Source organism: Haemorhous mexicanus, chromosome 1, assembly GCF_027477595.1.
Source record: "Haemorhous mexicanus isolate bHaeMex1 chromosome 1, bHaeMex1.pri, whole genome shotgun sequence".
NCBI lineage: Eukaryota > Metazoa > Chordata > Aves > Passeriformes > Fringillidae > Haemorhous > Haemorhous mexicanus.
In genome coordinates, this window is record NC_082341.1 from 56708413 (window position 1) to 56726923 (window position 18511).

The 18511-nt window shown below is 39.1% G+C and overlaps 1 protein-coding gene across 5 annotated transcripts in view; it reads right to left on the reverse strand.

Annotated features, from left to right (window-relative positions):
- Positions 1-18511, reverse strand: part of TPK1 (thiamin pyrophosphokinase 1) — a 305759-nt gene that overhangs the window by 115057 nt on the left and 172191 nt on the right. For all 5 annotated transcript variants that reach the window (XM_059850129.1, XM_059850119.1, XM_059850110.1 and 2 more), the window contains one exon: positions 11596-11691. In XM_059850129.1, coding sequence (XP_059706112.1) covers positions 11596-11691 — 96 coding nt within the window. The remainder of the gene's footprint in view (positions 1-11595; positions 11692-18511) is intronic.

Consider the following 18511-nt stretch of genomic DNA (forward strand, 5'->3'; position numbering starts at 1 on the left):
ATGGGTCAGGACAAGGACAGGGAAATTGTTAATTATCAATTACCATCACAGGCAAAACACACTTGACTTGGGGAAAATTAATTTAATTTATTGCCAATTAAAAATCAAATTAGAGAGGTGTTGGGAAAGATGAAAGTTTGACAAGAAAGTCTCACAGATATGTATGCTTGGCAGAAAGATTTTTGAATGTGGAGTCTGATGAAGGAATAGAGTTGGAAGCAAGTTTTGATCTAGAAGAAAAGAATTGCTGAGCCAGTCTTACTGGATAACCAAGAAGGCAAAGGGTATGCTAGTTAGAAGGGGTTTTTATGACATAGAGCAAAGGATAAACCCACCCCAAACAAGATGTTTTAACCAAGCAGGAAGATAGCACAGGCAAACAAGCTTGCCAATGTGGCAAGTAGAAAAAAGGTCTCAGAATTTTCCACTGCAAGAAAACTGAATAACAACTTCTAGTTTAAACTGTAATGTACTAACATTTAGTGACTGGAGAATACTAACATGAATATGGTAATTAGAGTAGTTATGATAGGCTATAGATAATAGTTAAGGGATAGATTGGTTCTACTGTATTAGGATGCTCAGCAAAGTATATAATGCAATGTAACCAAAACCAAAGGGTCTCCAGGCCTGCCTGCAGCCGGAGCTGACAGCTGTAGGCACAGGCTTTGTCACCCATGACCCTGGACTGCTGCAACGTCTTGGACGGAATAAACTGCATTTTGGAGAGTCGCCTGGAGTCCTGCATCCCTCATTGAGGCTCTTACAGAGAGGAAAAAAAAATACAAAACTAAACCCACCTTTCCGTCACCCATCTTTTTTACAGGCCCAGCTTCACTCCTTCATTCCTTACTCCTCTATGTCACCATTCCCCTGAGCGGCAAAGGGAAACAGGGGACTGTGGTCAGTTCATACCAGCTCCTCTCTGGTGCTCCTTCCTTATCATGTTCTGCTACAGTTTGGGGTTGTGTCCACAGAATCCAGCCCTTCAGGAACAAACTCTCCTGCCGTGAGTCCCCCACATCCTGTGGCTCCCACAGGAGCCTGTTCCTGTGTGAGCTTGTTTTCAGAGTCTGCATATTCCTTCAGGGCACATCCACCCCGGATGGATGTGCCCTGGATGGCACAGGGCCCTCCACTGCCTGCAGTATGGATATTTGCTCCACCATGGTGTTCCATGGGTGGATACCTGCTCCAGCATGGGCTCCTCTGTACAGGCTGCAGCTCCCTCAGGAGAGATCCACCTACTCTGCCCAGGGTTCTCCAGGGACTCTGAGGCTGAAGCCCCTCCTTCAGCTTTCCCCTTGGTGCTGACAAAGCCATGTTGTTCCCCTTTTCCCCTCACCCCTCCCTGCCCGGGCTGAGTGGCTCAGCTGTGCCTCTCCTCATGGCCACCTGTGCACTCCACCAGCACCTGGGCACACAAACCTGACAGCTCATTATTATGCCTGTTTCTCTAGAAGGTTGAGCTGAAGAGAAGATGTGTATTTCCTTTCCCACCACAACTTCATGTGGTTCTGTATCAGCTCCTGATCCAGGACCCTTGGAAAGCCCACAAAGGAAGCTAAACAAACCCATGATATTGTGAGGCAATGGGGTAGAATTTCTGTAGCCAAGGGTGTCCATATGAAACACTCTACCAGCTGCCCACAGACACATTCCCATGAACAGGGAATGCTCACCAACACTATTGAGAGTTGTGGCCTTTTCCTGTGACTTCCTAGACCAGGTGTGTCTTTTCTTTAAAACCAAATTTCTGCCTGGTTTTGTTTTCAATTTTGTCATATTAAGTTTAGGTGTCAAATTTTAAGGAAAGAAGCATAGATTTTTAAGGAGAAATTTAAAGACCCTAAATTCCCATTATATATATTTGTGTGTATATATATATATATATATTTTTTTTTTATATATATATATATATATATATATATGCACACACGGAGACACACTTTTTTTTTTCCATCTGAGTTAAGAGTAACAACTCAGGCACTTTTCCACTGTAACATTTAGCAGTGAAGTCTGTATAAAAGATGTCACAAGTGAGGCAGAGCTTTGGAGGACCTTCACTCTCCTGCAGCAGCATCACAGAGGACATAACAGCCTGAGGCACTTTTGTCTAGCTAGGGTGAGGTGTTAGCTCTGCTATTTAAAATGTTTAAACTCAGGTTCACACAGGTCTGAAGATCTCCCAATAGGTCCCAACAGAACAGTAATATTTTCAGCTGGTCTGAACATTAATCTTCATGATGAACAAGGGGATAATAACCTGTCCTATTATACTCTAGAGACGAATAGAAGACCTGAAACTAAAGATGGAAAATATTTCCTGCGTCTCTCAGGCCCCATTCTATGAATGGTTCCTCTTTTGAGTAATTTCACTGAATACTTGGGCAGTACACAATGACTTTTTTTTTCCTAAGGGAGTGCAGACTTGCAGAGAGAAGTCTTGAATTTATACATTTGTTTCAAAGAAGCTGGACATATTTTTATACTGAAGGAAGTACATTATGATCTGGATGTCAATTTTCCTTGTCAGCGTAGTTTCAGTATTTATAGCAGGTAAGTTAAACATAGCCTGAGTAATTACAGAATGTATTTTATTTTTCTACACTGTCCTCTAGACCATATAAATTTAGCCACACACTTAAAAAGAAATGAAGCATGATTTCTTTAACTGGAGGCACTCGTGAAGCTGTAAACATTTTATGTTCACATTTAATTTGCAGAAAATATTGAGCTTTAATTGTTCAGTACTTAGTTCAGTTGTTTAAAAGGGAAACTCGATGGGTTCTTTAGTCAAGTTGAAGAGCCCATCCCCTGTCAGTGGCAAAGTAAAAGGCAGGTGATTTAATAAGGAATAGCTTGAGCATCAGAACTGGCAAAGCCTGGTTGCAAAGACAGCTCTGCTTATAAAGACGCTTCAGTCCCTACTTTAGTTGAGCTTGTGGTCCTGCCTTATTTTACTGTGGGAATACTGTAGGGGCTTTTCATATGTTACTAGGCTGCCTCATTCTCTCAATATTTGTTAAGAGTTAAGTTAGTCTACACCCCTCTGCCCCTTCTTGAACAGCATTGGTATCAGCAAAGAGGCGCCGAGTTAAATGTCAGGAAAAGCCAAAGGATTGCAGAAAACAATGAGGCCTCAGGCTAAAACATTTCTGTGTAGCACCAGCCACACACTTTTACTTTCCAATGGTCTTAATACGTTCCTCTCCCCTCCGTGCCAATACTCCTTTCTAGGTAAGGAAAGGAAATGACAAAAAGAGGAAGAGCCACCACTGCTACAAAAGCTTTTACCAATGTTACAATTTCACTGTTTCTCTGGGCTGTTCAAAGGCTAAACAACAACATTATAAAAAGATGGCAAAAAACCAACTTTTGCCATTGTCATGGCAAAAAAACTCCTAAATGATCCAAAACCAGGAAGGAAGAATTCTTATATCCATTAAGTATATTAAATATATTACATTAAGTATATTAAATATACTTAATATATATATATAAAATATGTTAAATACGTTTATTTGAATAGCCATTTATATGAATATAGGATAAAAAAAGAAGCCACAGGAAAAGTTAATTTGTTGACTGATTCACCCTCTGGTGTAAGGACCAGATCACTGCAGCTTACAAAGTTATGAAAGTGTGCTCTCTAAAGCCAGTGTTTCTTACATTCAGGAATGTAGAAAACTGCTAGAAGTTTTTATGAAACTATCTCTGCAACAGCCAAAAAACCTGTCATTCTGGACAGGCATCTCAATTTAGTAAGAAGAAACCAATTTGAGTGTAAAAAATGCTCTATTATAATCTGCAGTTAAAATTTACCATACTAGCTCAAATTTCTTAATATGCTTAACAATAAACTTACATTCCATTAACTAAACAGAATCTAATAAAAATAGTTGTAACTTATGGGAGATTTCATAACACCACAGCATTCATTTGTCAAGCAAAAATAAAACAAACAAACCCAAGCTATTTATGAAAATCTCTGGCAACAAACTGAGGTCTCAGTCCTTGAATTGCAAAAAAATCCTGCTGTCAAAAGACACAGCTGTTCAAGATCTCCCCCTACAACATCCATGACCACGACCATGCCCATGCAAATATAACAGTCTTTTGAGGATAAAGACGTGTCCTTGTAGCCCAACCACTTTCCCAGCACGCGGGCAGTTATATCAGCAATAGGTGCTCTCAGGGAAGCTGTGCTCCTGCAAAGCAGAAGGGGCTGAAAGGGGGAGGAGAATCACATCTCCTATGAGAAAGTTACAAACAGAGCAAAATTGGTGGTTGCAAAGGGAACACTACATCGCCTGTAGTAACCACACGCTTTCCGCTTCAAATATATTTAGCCTTTAACTAAGTTGAGAGAACAGTTGCTGGCTTCCTCATTAGCTTCTGCAGTCTGGTTAATGAGCATATCCTTGATCTCTTGAATCCCTTGAACTGCCTAGATAAACAGTATTTTTCCCCTTGTTCTTCCTCTCCCCAAAGCTTGATATGGGAGTTAACCTTTTTAAACAAACAAACTGAAATCAATGTGCTCTCCAGAATCCCTGCCCTGTTTGTGTCTTAAAAAAATTATCATCATAGGTCCTACAAAAGCCCCAGTAGATACATACAAGGATTGCATAAAAAAATTTCTTGGGATATGATGCACTGTGCTCTTGCAGACACCCATACTGCATAAAATTATTTGAAGGCAAAGATACTCAATGTGTCTTGATGCTCACAGCTACAGTGGAACAGGAAGATATGTTACATGATATTAGGGTTTCTCTTTGGCAAGTTCTGATATCCTGTATTATAAGAAATGGATTTTGCCATCCCTTTACAATGGGAAGCATTAAATTAATTCAGCAGTGGGAAAGATGGATTAGATACTGCATTCCTTCCAGGTAGACTTGGGCCTTAAGAGTTAAAATAGTCTTCAAGGATATGTCTGATGCCCTAAAAGAGGGATTTACTCCTGTTGGAAAGTATTATGAAATTCTACATTTTAGAAGTGGAATTAACAGGAAACACTTCAGATTCATTTGTTTCTTTTGGACAGGAAAGGTTTATGAAGAGAATTGCTATTAATAACTCATGAAAAATCTTTTGATGCAGCACTTGACAGAATAAGAACCTTTTCATTACACATATTTCACTTCCCCTAAAATATATCTCATTTGCATTTTTATTCTCCTGTGAAGCATTAAGAAGAAAAACTCAGTAGTGCCACCGAAACAGAACAGGTTTATTCTCAGCCCTTCCTTCTGTATAGGATTTGACAATGAATCCACAAGCTTCAGTGTCCTTATGGTCCTTCAGGTCCAGTGGTGAAGCACTGGAACTGGTTCCAGAGAAAAGTTATGGGTGCCCCATCCTTGGAAGTGTTCCAGACCAGGCTGGATGGGGCCCTGAGCAGTCTGGTCTAGCTGGAGGTGTCCCTGCCTGTGGCTGTGGGCTGGAACTAAATGATCCTTAAGGTCCCTTCTAATGCAAACCATTCTGTGATTCTGTGATTCTTACAAAAGCTTCACATTTTGGCTTCATGTCAGCTTTGGGATTTTCCAGTCTGCCTCTCCCACCTAGTTTGGTATTTTTGTAACTTCCCTGTTCTCAAATCCTGGTAACAGATGATCCTCATTCCTAGGCTTTGCTGTAAGAGCCATTCAAACTACTCTTCTGGATACCCAAAAGTCTTCAGAATCGAAAACAAGTGGTGTTCCATCTTGAAATTACCAACTACCAACATGAGCAGCAGAATTATGATTTAGTCGGGAAATGAAAATGATCTATTTGCTGCTTAAAAAAGCCATATAATCAGGAATAACCTCAGATGATAGTCAAAACCAAAACTAAACCAAATAGAGCTCAGTATTTGCAATAATTATACTCTTTCTCTGTGGGACTTGTCTTTGTGTAAAAAATTACTCTCTTGTAAAGTATCTTCTGATTTTTCTTTTAGGGTACTTTGGGTTTTCCTTCAGGGTCTTTTTTTTCTCACATAAAGACAAATCAGTGAGGGCTTAGTAAAGTATTTGAACACTGCATAGCTGAAGGTGATATATGAACATCACTATCTTCTCTTTGGCACTTTATAAACACAGGACTTCACTAACTTGTTTAGCCTTGCTCAAGATAAAAGAAAATGGACTGATTTGACACTTTTTTTAAAAGTAGAAAGGGAAGAAGGCTTCACTTAAAAGGCATTCACTTAAAAGAATTAATACCCTAGACTGCTGACTGATTGAACCTCTTCAGCATAATTTTAAAATGGAAATGTTAGTAGAGTATCCCTTTATTGCCAAGGGTTTTCAGCAAGAGCTGGTTTGGATATTTTCCCTTTTTCATACTGACACTGGTGCTTTTATCAATTTAAACACACTAACATTAAGCCACTAAAAGGCATGTGGGTTTCAATAAAACTCATTTTTTATATCTTCAGCCCATATAACCAAATGAGCTGCTTTAACTTTTTTTAAGCAGAAAAGATAATAAAGCTAAATGAAAAGTCCCAGAGCTTAGTTTTAAGACTAAATGGTATTTTAGATGAAACAGTTAAGGAAAGTACAGTTTGTAACTGAGATAAAGATAATGGCTTAAATCTATCTTTATATTATGAGTATTCTTTTTGGAGCTGCAAAATTGATAAACACACTTTCAGTTCTCACTGGCATGAGCTGCTACAAGCTGAGACCAGAGATGCTGTTATTGAAAGAGCATTTGACGAACATTGGGAATTGGAGGATCTTTCCCAACTATACCAGTAGCATGCTGGTAGGCTGTGGATAAATTGCTTTTGTCCTTCTCCTTTCCAATCTGCAAATCAAAGATAATAGCATACACTTCTAATGCAAGATCTGTTGATCCCTAAATAAGAGATATTGTAAGCCTGGCTATCATTTTGCCTGTTCAGTTGGTTTGTTGAAATAGCTTATGTTAAGATGAGAGAAAATTAAGAACTGAAAGTAGTACCAGACAGACATAAGTTTATTTGAAGGTCTTGTAATGAGGAAAGGAAAGTACTCACATAACTACAGAATGAATAAAATAGTGATTAAAGCAGTAAAGCAAAATGTGCACACCTAATAGACCATAAACAATGTGAAAGACACACACAGCAGCAATAAAGACAGAGTTATTAAGACATTTAAAAAGCACCAATTAGGGCCAGGAAGGAACACTACCAGAAAAGATGTGCATTTATATACATACTTGGACGTGCATGTATGTCACAGACATATTTTATGAAAAATCCTTATGCCAGGATCTTTTCTCCTGAGAAGCTGAGGCGCTTCAGCTTCTCCATGTTTTGCTGCTTTGGAATGTGATTTGGAGAATTGTTTACTCAACATGTGAAATTGTTTTTACTTGATGACCAATGACAGCAACCTGTGCCAAGGCTGTGAGCAGTCACCAGATTTTATTATCATTCAATTCCTTTGCTAGCCTTATGATGAAATCCTTTCTTCTATTCTTTTAGTATAGTTTTAATATATAATTTTCTTTTAATATAATATATGTCATAAAATAGTAAATCAGCCGTCTGAAACATGGAGTCAAGATTCTCATCTCTTCCCTTGTCCTGGGACCCCTGCGAATGGCAGCACATTTGGTGACCCTGAGAGAGGAACATTACCACACATCTGTGTGCAGGCATACTCACAGTCATGCAGAAAGCAAAAGAAAAATATCTAATAGCCTTTAGGTTGGAAAGAAACTTCAGGAGTCAGATTCTCTTGGTGGTACTTCATTGCTTCACCCATCCAACAGAATGCAATTCACAAATGAATTAGGGCTGTGGAGAGGGAAGATTGAGACTGATTCTAGCTTGCACATAGAAAGGGTACTGCCTTTTCTAAAACTCACTGCAGTATGTAATTATAAATACATAGAATTAGGTGACTTAGATCTCACAAAATGACTGAAATGCTTCTTTCTGCATGACTTGGCTATGCAACCAAAATATGCACTGTTAATCTGAAATTTATTACCCTGAGGAGTCAGAAACTATTCTAAGAGTGTTTATTTGAGAAATAAGGAAAAAGAAGTCATGAATTTGGCTTATTATTCCAGAAGACAGAATTCCTGCTCTTTATATTAAGCAAGGAGTTCAAAAACTAACGAGATATTTTCTCTCCCTGATTTGCATCTCAGCTGACCATCAACTCTAGCTACGTATTTCCTTGCGGTAAAGAATTTCTAAGGCTCTTATCAAACTAACTACCAATAAAAATCTAAGCTAAAATTTTTTTCATCCTTCTTTACAAGCAGAGGCACTGAGCGTCTACCTCACCTGCATTCTCACTCAGCTGACCTCCAAGAAAGCTATTTGACACGGTTGTCTTTCAATATGCTATGTCTCTATTCAAAAGCTATTTCTTCAAAAGCTATTTGGATGAACAGGGAGAAAGAAAAGGAGGAGGATAAAGGCACAGAGACATGGAAAGTAAATTGCACAAACCTAATCCCTTTGGAACAAAACATCACCTGCATATATTCAAGCGAGCTCAAAAACCTCCATGACATAGAACTTCCATAGAGGTGACTGATAAATCAGAGCAGAAATTTTAATCCAGTCAGTATAGCAGGTAAATGCTAACTTATTCTCTGACCAGTGGAGGGAGGCATGTTTTAAATACCTCAGCTACTCACACTTGAATTTCATCCAGAAAAACTACCTTGTGGGATTGTGGATCCATGGTATGCATTGAATGCAATTAACTTCCCAGCTTAACATATTGCTACCCAGAAATAGCAGCAAACACAGCATGACTGTGGCATCAATTTTTTAAAGATACTGAAGAGATACCTTCCTTGTTTTGTAACTTCAACTATAAATCATGGGAAAACAAATTTGTAGTGTCTCTTTGTCTTATTCCTCTTTGACAAGTGCTTTAAATAGAGTGGGGAAAAAAAACAAAGCTGGAGACAAACATATTTTTTTTGGCACCAGGAAGACATATTCCACCTAGTTAATACTCTCTGCTAAAGGAAAAGCTTTTATGACATTTTACAGAAGGAAGATAACTCCCACTTTGTGACATGCAAGTTTGTCCTTGAGGTCAAAAAACACAAATGCAGTTGAAGAACTCCTTCTTTATCCACTTCTAATTTTCAGACCCTGGACTTCCCTTTCTTTTCACCTGTGTGTACCTCTCAGGTGACCACAGAATTCAACAGCAGCTTTCTTCACTGAAAATACTTGCATTCTCCTCAAAGATTTTAGGTCTATGGCTGTCCCTTGTCGTACTTGACATTTTTTATGGCAGAATGTTGCCCATAAGGAAACCTAAATTAAGTGCAAATTTAGGTATCTAAAGAGGCTAGAGTTTCAGAGCAGCCAAAAGGTTGCATGCATAAACTGAGGCCAGTGTATTTTGCAAGTGCTCAGAATCTCTGTGTCATTCAGGGACTAGACATCAAGTTACTCTTTGCATCATCAGGACATTCTGAAGAACCAACAAACCTCCTACTAAAGAATTACAACCAATGCTTCTGAACAAAGGGCAAATTAGAAACTGAACTAATAATTTATAGAGTTCTGATACAGTTTAGTCTTACATTTGCTTAAGTTTCACTTTTTATCTCCCTAAGTGGAGTCAATGACTTCTTCAAATTCCTTAGTCAGAGAATGCAGAAGAGCAAAAGTAGAAATGCATTATGCTTCATCTAGAGTGCATGAATAAGATAGCATCTTATTATGTTTTATGGAACAGGCCCTGCAAACAAGAAGCAGCTAGCATTTAATGAACATGGTGTTTAGCTTTAGAAAATTTATCTGTCTTACTTCTTTCACCTCTGAAGAACTCAGACTGTATTTAAAGCACATCTCTTACATGTAACAGCATACAATTATAACTGAACTGAAATTTTAGATTTAGTGCATTGGCATGAACATTGCACAATTACTGCAATTACACTCAGGCTTGTACTTAACAAAATATCCTCAAAGATCACAGTGTGGTATCCTTTAGTCTACTAAACACAGCTTTACTGTGAGAGTGATCACAGAACTCAAACTTTTACAAATAGACTACTTATTGTTTAAACACACCTGCTGTAGCTGTCATATTCCTATTCCTCTTATTTTAACCACACATTGCTTATTCGTCATAAAACCTCTTGTAACAGCTTAAAAAATTCTGCTCTCTAGCAATAGCTGGGATTGGATAATGAACTGAATCCAAGAAGTGTTTCAGTTCTTCTTCTTTGAAAGGCCATTTTTATTAAGAGGAAAGCACCTTGCCCAATTCAAAACAAATCCTAGGCATAGGTAGCTCATCTGTTCCAATGGCACTCATTACCATTCCTGTCCTAGATGCAAAGACACGCCTCTGAGCTCTTGTGTTGATAAATTATAGGGGGAAAGAAAATAAACTGTTTTATAGAGTTTCCTGGCTCACAGCCAGACAGTAATACAAGTGTATAGTGAAATCATCCCATCTCTGTCTGTACTGATGGGGGAAAAAAACCCCTGATGAACAACAGCATTGTATTGAGATGCAATTGCAGATGGGTATTGTGTGATAGCACTCCAAAGTGTCCCATGGTCATTTATTGTCTTTAGAAGAACAAGAAGTTTTAAAGCAGCTTAAGCAAAAACTGGTGAATTTTTTATCAGCCTGGAGTGAGGAGGGAAGAAGGAGGGAAGGGTATTGGTATTTCAATCCCTTGCTGCTTTGTTGGGGAATGGTGATCTCAGGAAATCAGGCAACTTTCTTATCCTGCTACAATGAAAATGGGAAAAGAGGTTTGTATGTCTCCTTCCATGTTGTGCTATTGTTTTAATTTTCTTACAGGCCTCTTGTCCTGTGGGTGAAGGATGCAGCAGCTGCTCCCTCTCTTCACTCATACATGATGAGCAGAAGAGAGAGGTAAGCTCTTATGAATGACTGTTCCATGGAGAGCAAAGGGCAGCAATCCCAAGAGCTCATCTGCCGCTGACTCATCACATTTGAAATTCCCAAGGAATTTCACTTGTGCATCTCAGAGACAAAACAAGGGGTTCTCCAAAATTAAACTGTGGAAGGGGAGAGGGAATGTTGCCTCCCTTGCCTTTCCCATGAAAAGAGATGGACAACTCCATATGGCTTCTTTTAATTTTAGTGCACTGGTTGCTCTGCAAAGTCTGCCTTTGATTCCAAGGGAACATTTTGCAGAAGGAGGTATTGCTTACAATTTGTAATGTTGGTAGGACAAGATTTCCCCTCTCCATTTCACCTTTGAAAGGTGAGAAAAAGGGGCATGAACCTGAACATCAAGGCTTAGTGTGCCAAGACTCGAAAATATATTTACATGCCAAAGTGGAACTCTTGCTTTGTACACCAGCCACAACAGCCTTCTGCACTTTGGGTAGTTCATTAACGGAAATCAATACAAGCTGCCTTTTAAGAAAGCTAACACTTGTTCATCGACACACTTTGTAATTCCTTTTAGCAGAAGCATCAATGCTTACAAATGTGCAGTAAATTATGGCAAAACTGCAGAATGTCAAGGCTCCTGAAAATAGTTTCATTTCAGTGCAAACTTGAAAGATTAACCTAGATACAGTGAGAAAAAGAGTAATTACTAAGAAACACAGAAAAAAAAAAGTGTTGTCTTTACCTGGAGTCCCTTCTTCTCTATCTTTTTCTGGAGTATTTGAAGGCACTTGGTGAAATCTGTGAGGTCCTGATCCATGGTCTCAATTAACTCACATCCCTAGTGAAGAAACAACAAAACAGAGAGAGAGAGAGACAGAGAGAGAGAGAGAGAGAGAGAAAAGTCAGTAATTTTTAAATTTTGAGAACTAATGACATCTTTGGTGAAATTAACTGCAGACAACCACGCAGAGTCTCTGCACAGAGATGCAGGATTAAGTAAAAGACCCTTACAGAGCCCAATAACTGTAGGTCCCAGTTGAACTGGTTACTATGAACCAGCAGTTTGATAGGTCCAGGAGTATATACTCAAAGCCATTTGAGTACATCTGTGAGTTTGGATAAGCATGCTTTACAGTGGTCAGCTGGATGGGCAAATTCTGGTGTAGTGAGCCCTGGGTGATTGGTAATTTTCAGGAAAATGACCTCTCTGGTGCTGCACTGGTCGGCTGGATGGGCAAATTCTGGTGTAGTGAGCCCCGGGGTGATTGGTAATTTTCAGGAAAATGACCTCTCTGGTGCTGCACTTACTGTGTCTCTGCTACATACATTCAAATGTGAGCACACAAAAGTGTTCAAGCACCTCAGAAACAGTGCAGTTGCACTGCAGTCAATTTGCAGTGGTTCAACAATGATTTCCTTGCACTGGGGTATTATGGCTGAGAACATGTTAGAGAAGAGCAGGAGTTCAGAATTCTTAACTGAAAGCTAAGGCAATTTCTAAGCCTCTGATAAAAAGCTGAGTAAGGAAAAGTGAAGTGTATCTACCTCATAAAGTCACTATTCAAAGAGGTTTAAAGAATAAAAAACACCTAATACATCATTGTGAATTAAAATTAGAATCATACACATTGGATTTAGAAGTTCCCTCTCCTACTACCTCAAGGTTCCCTTAAAAGCCTTCTAACTTTGTCTTACTTGACAGATTTTATGTTTCTGCTATACACAATAACAACTGATAAGAGAAAAGGATTCAGAATACAGAATCTTTGTATGTGTGCCTCTGTGTATTAAGTACATAACTCTGTTTCATCAGAAAAAAGCCCAAACAACAAAGCCAACATAAAAATGTTAAAGTTGCCTTTACCTTGGTGATAAAAATAAAGGTAGAGGAGACAAAAATTCCAAGATTTGTGAAGGCACAGAGTTTAGTGAATAGCATGTAACAAAGTAACTAAGCCTCCAATCGAAAGACATACACTACCACTGAAATGCTTTCCCACACAGCCAGAATGCATACAAAACCAAATAAAGTCATCAGGCAGTAGGGGATTTGGATAAAGTAGAAGAGAAAAGCGAGAAGATAGTAACAGGTTTTCTATTACATTTCTCAAAAACTTCTGATAGAAAACTGGTCAAAAGTAGCAGCCTTTCTGAGACCTGATATTGCTCTAAATATTTTTTCAAGTAGTAATAATAGGCTTGCCAAGATGAAGCATCATGTAGCTGCAACAGCACATGTAATCAGAGACCTCCACTGCAGAAGTGATGCTGCTTCCCCGGCAAAGCGGTGAGGGAAAAGGTACTTGGATTCTGCACTCAGTGCTAAGCACAAAACACTTTGAAGAGCTGCCACATCTTCACTTTTCTCTAGAAAAGACCAAAAATGTAAAATTGGCAGGGGGAGACATGACACGGGCCATCTGGAGCCCGTAATGAACATGTGAGTTTGGCAGCACCAGCCAGCGATTCCCAGGGAGCCCAGGAAAGGTACAGGGTTGTTCAGTCCCACTCAGGAAAGCTCAGTCAAATCTGAAAACTGCTGAAGGGAACTTGTTTATCAAAGCTACTCTAAATGAAAAGGTGTCCCATTCACTAAGAATGGGGTGCTCTCAGACAGTCTTGATATCAGCATTGATAGTGGGAAGAGAGACCAAGCTGTGAGAAACCGTGAGCAGACAGGACCTCAGTTTTCTCTGAGCAGCTTGAGAGCATGACAGATGAAGACTAAATCAGTGGCAGGGACAGCTACTGCTGAGTATGGGAGAAGACACAATCTCAGCTGCCAGCTCTTAAACTAGCAGTAGAGAAGAGAAGACTTTTATCTTTTGCCAGAGCCATTCCTTGGCTTCACAGCATTGGCAAAAGTAAGTGGTTTACAGATAGATACCAATTTATGAATGAAAAGTTTAATCCTCACTCTCCCTCAGCAAAATATTCCTTCTGGCAGTCATTAACAAATTAACAAGCCTGATCTTGAACAGGCATGTTTGTCAGCAGAAGATAGGCTGTAATTCTACTTTCCACATAGGGAATATCAAGGTGTCTGGGGTTTTTTGTTTGTTTGTTTTTGGTGGGTTTTTTGTTGTTTTTTTTTTTCTTTTTTTTCTCCTAAGTTTAATTCTTGCCTAGCATCTCAGGATGTTCTTTGACAAAAAATTATTCTAGAGAAACTGCAAGGTACTACCAAGGCAAGATAACATCAACATAGTGATTGGAGGGCACTGAAGGTCATTCTGCTCCGGGAGAAAACTGCTGCACCTTGCATAGACAACGTATGTTCAGCCCTGCTACTGTCTTCTGTGCAAGTTCACAAAAAAAGGCCTCAAACACATATCACTGGAATGCAGTGTAAATATGTGAATGGGATGTCGGATGCACCATTCATTAAAGGCAGTACCTGTGAGTACAGTAAGAGCTGGTGCTTCTAAGTGCCTGGAGCTGTTTACTCACTGCCCATACCATTAATGCTTTACACAAGTACTGCTGTAGATCATCAGTTCAAAAAATGTTGATAGAGTGCTACCATTAAAGCCACCACTTTCTTCATGTTAAACTGTGATTTCTCATTCTCCTTCCAAATCAAACAGATAGCCAGTTGTAGAATTGGCAGAGATTTTAGTGCTGCTCTTTTTGCCACAATGTCAAAGAGACTGGCGTGGTCAGATTAAATGGGGGGGAACAAGCAGCAGAAATGAATCCTCCGTCCTCTTTACAGTCTTGCTGAAATTAACGTCTGTGCAGTTCATGTTCGCTGATGGTATAAGAGCCTCTGATAAATCTGCTGCTCCTGACATATCAAATCCAATATTTTATGCCACAGAATTGGATGACAATTGTAATGCAGTTCCTTTCAACCTTCACTGCATTATTCTGGAATGACAAAAGTCTTCAAGACGGAGCTATCCAATGCAGTCAGAGTTTAATGAAAGGACAGAGTAACAACACAAGATAGGCAATAACATATATAGTTTTATAGATACCTGCTCAACTTAATGACATTAACCTTTGGTAAGAAAGTTTAAAAGCCAAACAAATTTAACATTAGGAAAGGTTAGAAAAATCAATAGCACACAGCAGGAAAGAAAACAATAGATTTCATCTGATGATGATACAGCTTTGGTGAAGGATAGGATGAGACACCGAGCATGAGGCTTTCGCTGTTTTGTCTTAGTAGAGCAGCTATGGGAGGCACTTTGCTAAAGAAGGAGGAGTGTGTCAGACACAACAGGATTATTGAACCCTATATTTCAGACAGACACTGAATTCAGACAGGCACTGAAATGTCAATCTGAACATCTCGGCATTTCTCCATTTTTAGAAATGTTACACATCACAGGACATTGTGTGTTTGTAGGAAGCAGTGTAGTTGCTCATTCTCCCATGTTCTTCTTAATCTTTTAAGAGAATTTTTTTTTTTTTCTCTCTGTAACATTTCTGAGTATGGGAACATAATTAGAATGGAATACATAAAATATCCTAATGTGTACTCTATCTTCCAGGTCTTCCTATGGCAAACCATTTAATGCTATCTTTTGAAGCCTGTATCTGGCTGTGCTCACTGGGTGCACCAGTGGCATTCAGTTCAGTCTTTTAACAATACCTGAGCAGAGAATCTTAACTTTGAGCTATGAAGCTCAAACAGATGTGCTTTTGTGTAGTGCTAATGCCACACATCCTCAAGCAAAAGAAGGAGAAAGGAGACAGCCGGCAGATTCTCTCAAAATCACAGCACTGACAAATAAATTTTAAGAAACCTATATAAATTAAATGTTATCTCCAAACATTCTCCTTCCCCCAGCCTTCACCTTCACAAACAGTAATGTACCCATTTTATCCTAATATTTCACTGACCAACTGGGTAAGAGCTACAGATTCTCAGAACTACTTCATTTGGAAGGGATTTTTCAAAGTTGTCTGGTCTGATCTCTTGCTAAGAGTACATTAGATTTGCTCAGGTTTCTCAAGGCCCTTTCCAGTCCAAGTTCAGCTGGAAATGGAGTCACATCTCCCAAAATGGAGATGCCACTTCCCTGGGCTACCTCTTCCTGTGCTTGACCACTCTCGTGAAATTCTCTTTCCCAGAAAGAAACAGAGATCCCAAAGAGGGATCACTTGTATTGCAAATTGTGGTTGTTTCTTTTTATCCTACCTCAGCTTAAGGAAGAATCTCTTTTTGCTTTCTCTCTGCCCTTCCATTAGGAGGTTTAAGACAGCAATATGATCTGCTGCTCACCTTTTCTTCTGGAGGTTTGAACAAGAGAGCTCAGATCAGCCTTTTCTCATGTCATATGTTCTAGAATTCCCTAAAATTTATTTCCCTCACTTGTACTGTATTGGCATGCAGTATTTCCACCTTGGAGAGCCTGGAGAGGTCATTTAAGAGCAAGGAGGCAGAGGGTTCCCAAATATCTCTTCCTTTTAAAGTAAATTTCTGGCCACAGGGAATTTCATTTTGCCCCTCTGGGATCCTTCTCCTCTTTAGCCCACTCAAAGAATGACTCCAACCTTCACATTCCTCATACACTAGCTGCAGCCACCTGAAAGTTTTGGCCTCCCCAGCATTTTCCTACACAAATGTGAAGAAGACAAGCATTTACATGCTGAATTGGACCCAATGCAATTGATACTGAAAAACAACTCTGCGGCATTCGCAGTTTTTGGAAAAATCCCTTTGCTCAGGATTTTTCTCCCGGGAAGCTGAGAAGCCTCAGAGAAAAAGGAAAACAATAATTATCTGATTTGCTTCTCCTGTGTTTGCTGCTTTGGAATGTGGTCTGGAGATTGTTTATTAACAGGTGGTTGTTTCATTTGTTTCTGCTGTGAATTGTTCTCACTCTTTGGCCAATCAGTGCCAAGCTGTGTCGGGGCTTGGAGAGAGTCACAACTTTTCATTATCTTTTAGCCTTCTGTAAGTATCCTTTCTGTACTCTTTAGTATAGTTTAGTTTAGTATTCTTTAATATAATATAGTATCATAAAATAACAAATCAGCCTTCTGAGAACGTGGAGTCAGATTCATCATTCCTTCCTCCGTCTGGGGACCCCGCAAATACAATACAGCTCCTGGAAAAAGCATACATGGATTGAAGAAAAGAACTGCTCTATGTACAGAAAGAGGAACAGAAATGGACTGCAGGATCTGACTGCAGGTCTTGGACCAGGCCTAGCAAACAAGATAAAACATGTGGATGCATAACCCTACAAGTTCAACAGATGACAGACATTATGTTCTACCAGCTCATCTGTAATAGGAGGGTGGTTTTTGAGGCCAGAAACTTCAATCAGCATCAAAAAGAAAAAAAAACCAAAGCCATAGTTGGGGAAGATTTGTTTGCAGAGATTGTAGAACCCCAGATAGTGGTTGTTGGCCCAGTATTGCACAGCTGATCGAAAACACCTCTACCAGAATTGAAACCAAGTCTAGCATGGGATAAAGATGAGGCAGGCTAGAATGTCACTTCAAACATTTAAAGATACAGGATTGTAGAGAGACAGGCAGAACAAGAACCGCTAATTTGAGCTACTTCTAGCAATAAAAGTTGCATAGCTTTCCTATAGGTAGTAAAATGGAGCTAGCATGATGACCAGATTAACATGGCTGGTTTATCTCTGCGAATTACAACCAGCAGGAAATTAGGGAACTGAGGCCTTTTGCATTTGGGGAGTAGGATAAAAGTAAGGAAGGCAAATCAGTTAAGTCCACTGCCTTCTTTTGGGAATTTCAAATACTGTTGAACGAAAGTGTTTAACAGCTTCTCTTTAACTCAGTTTAATTGTGTGATTTGTCTTTTCATTTTTGAAATGGAGAAAAAACCATGTTGAAAATTATCTTTGATATTTAAATAGCCAAAATACTTAAGTAAGTGAAATTAATTTTTTTCTAGTTTTTGGACTCAAATTTGGCTGACTGCCTGGCATCAGTACAAACCTAATACTGTATGGATTGCTTCGCCCCCAGTCCTAGGGTTCATGATGTTTTCACTCATCCAGTTGCACACTAAGGGCCACTGCCACTCAGATTGACTAAAATAATTAATTAATCGTGTTGAAACCTATGCTCTGAATGCCAAATAACTAAAATTTACATTGAGGTGAAAGCCCCATTACTGAAAAGCAAACCAAGAATGTCCAGGTTTGACTATCACTTATAAGCTTATATAACATCACTTTATTTATTAAACAAGTACTATCTGGTGGCAGAAACAAAATCAGTAAGTATATGTAAACATATGCACAGTTCCACAACCTAGAAGCTACATGAACTTGTCAAATTTGACAAGCATTTAAAACAACAAGAACAACAACAAAAAAAGCGCTCTGTAGTTGAAACTGACTGCAACAGCTGCAACCTCTCCTCCCTTTCCCAGTTTCTATTTTGATGTGATCTTTTTCACAGCAAATAAACTGTTTCCTGTTTTTGTTTTTAACGAGGCAGCATGAGGCTTCTGGTGGAGGATTTTTTTGACATCATACATTTTTTTGTTGAGATCATAGCAATGAAAGACTTCATCTGCATTTTCTTTCAAAAGAAAAGTCTATTGTTCATGAAATAGTAATTACTTAAAATGAACAAAATATGAGTCACTTTAGTTGGTATCTGACCAATACCAAAAACCAGAAACCCAAATGTTTCTAAATCTAAAAAAACAAATGGAAGTA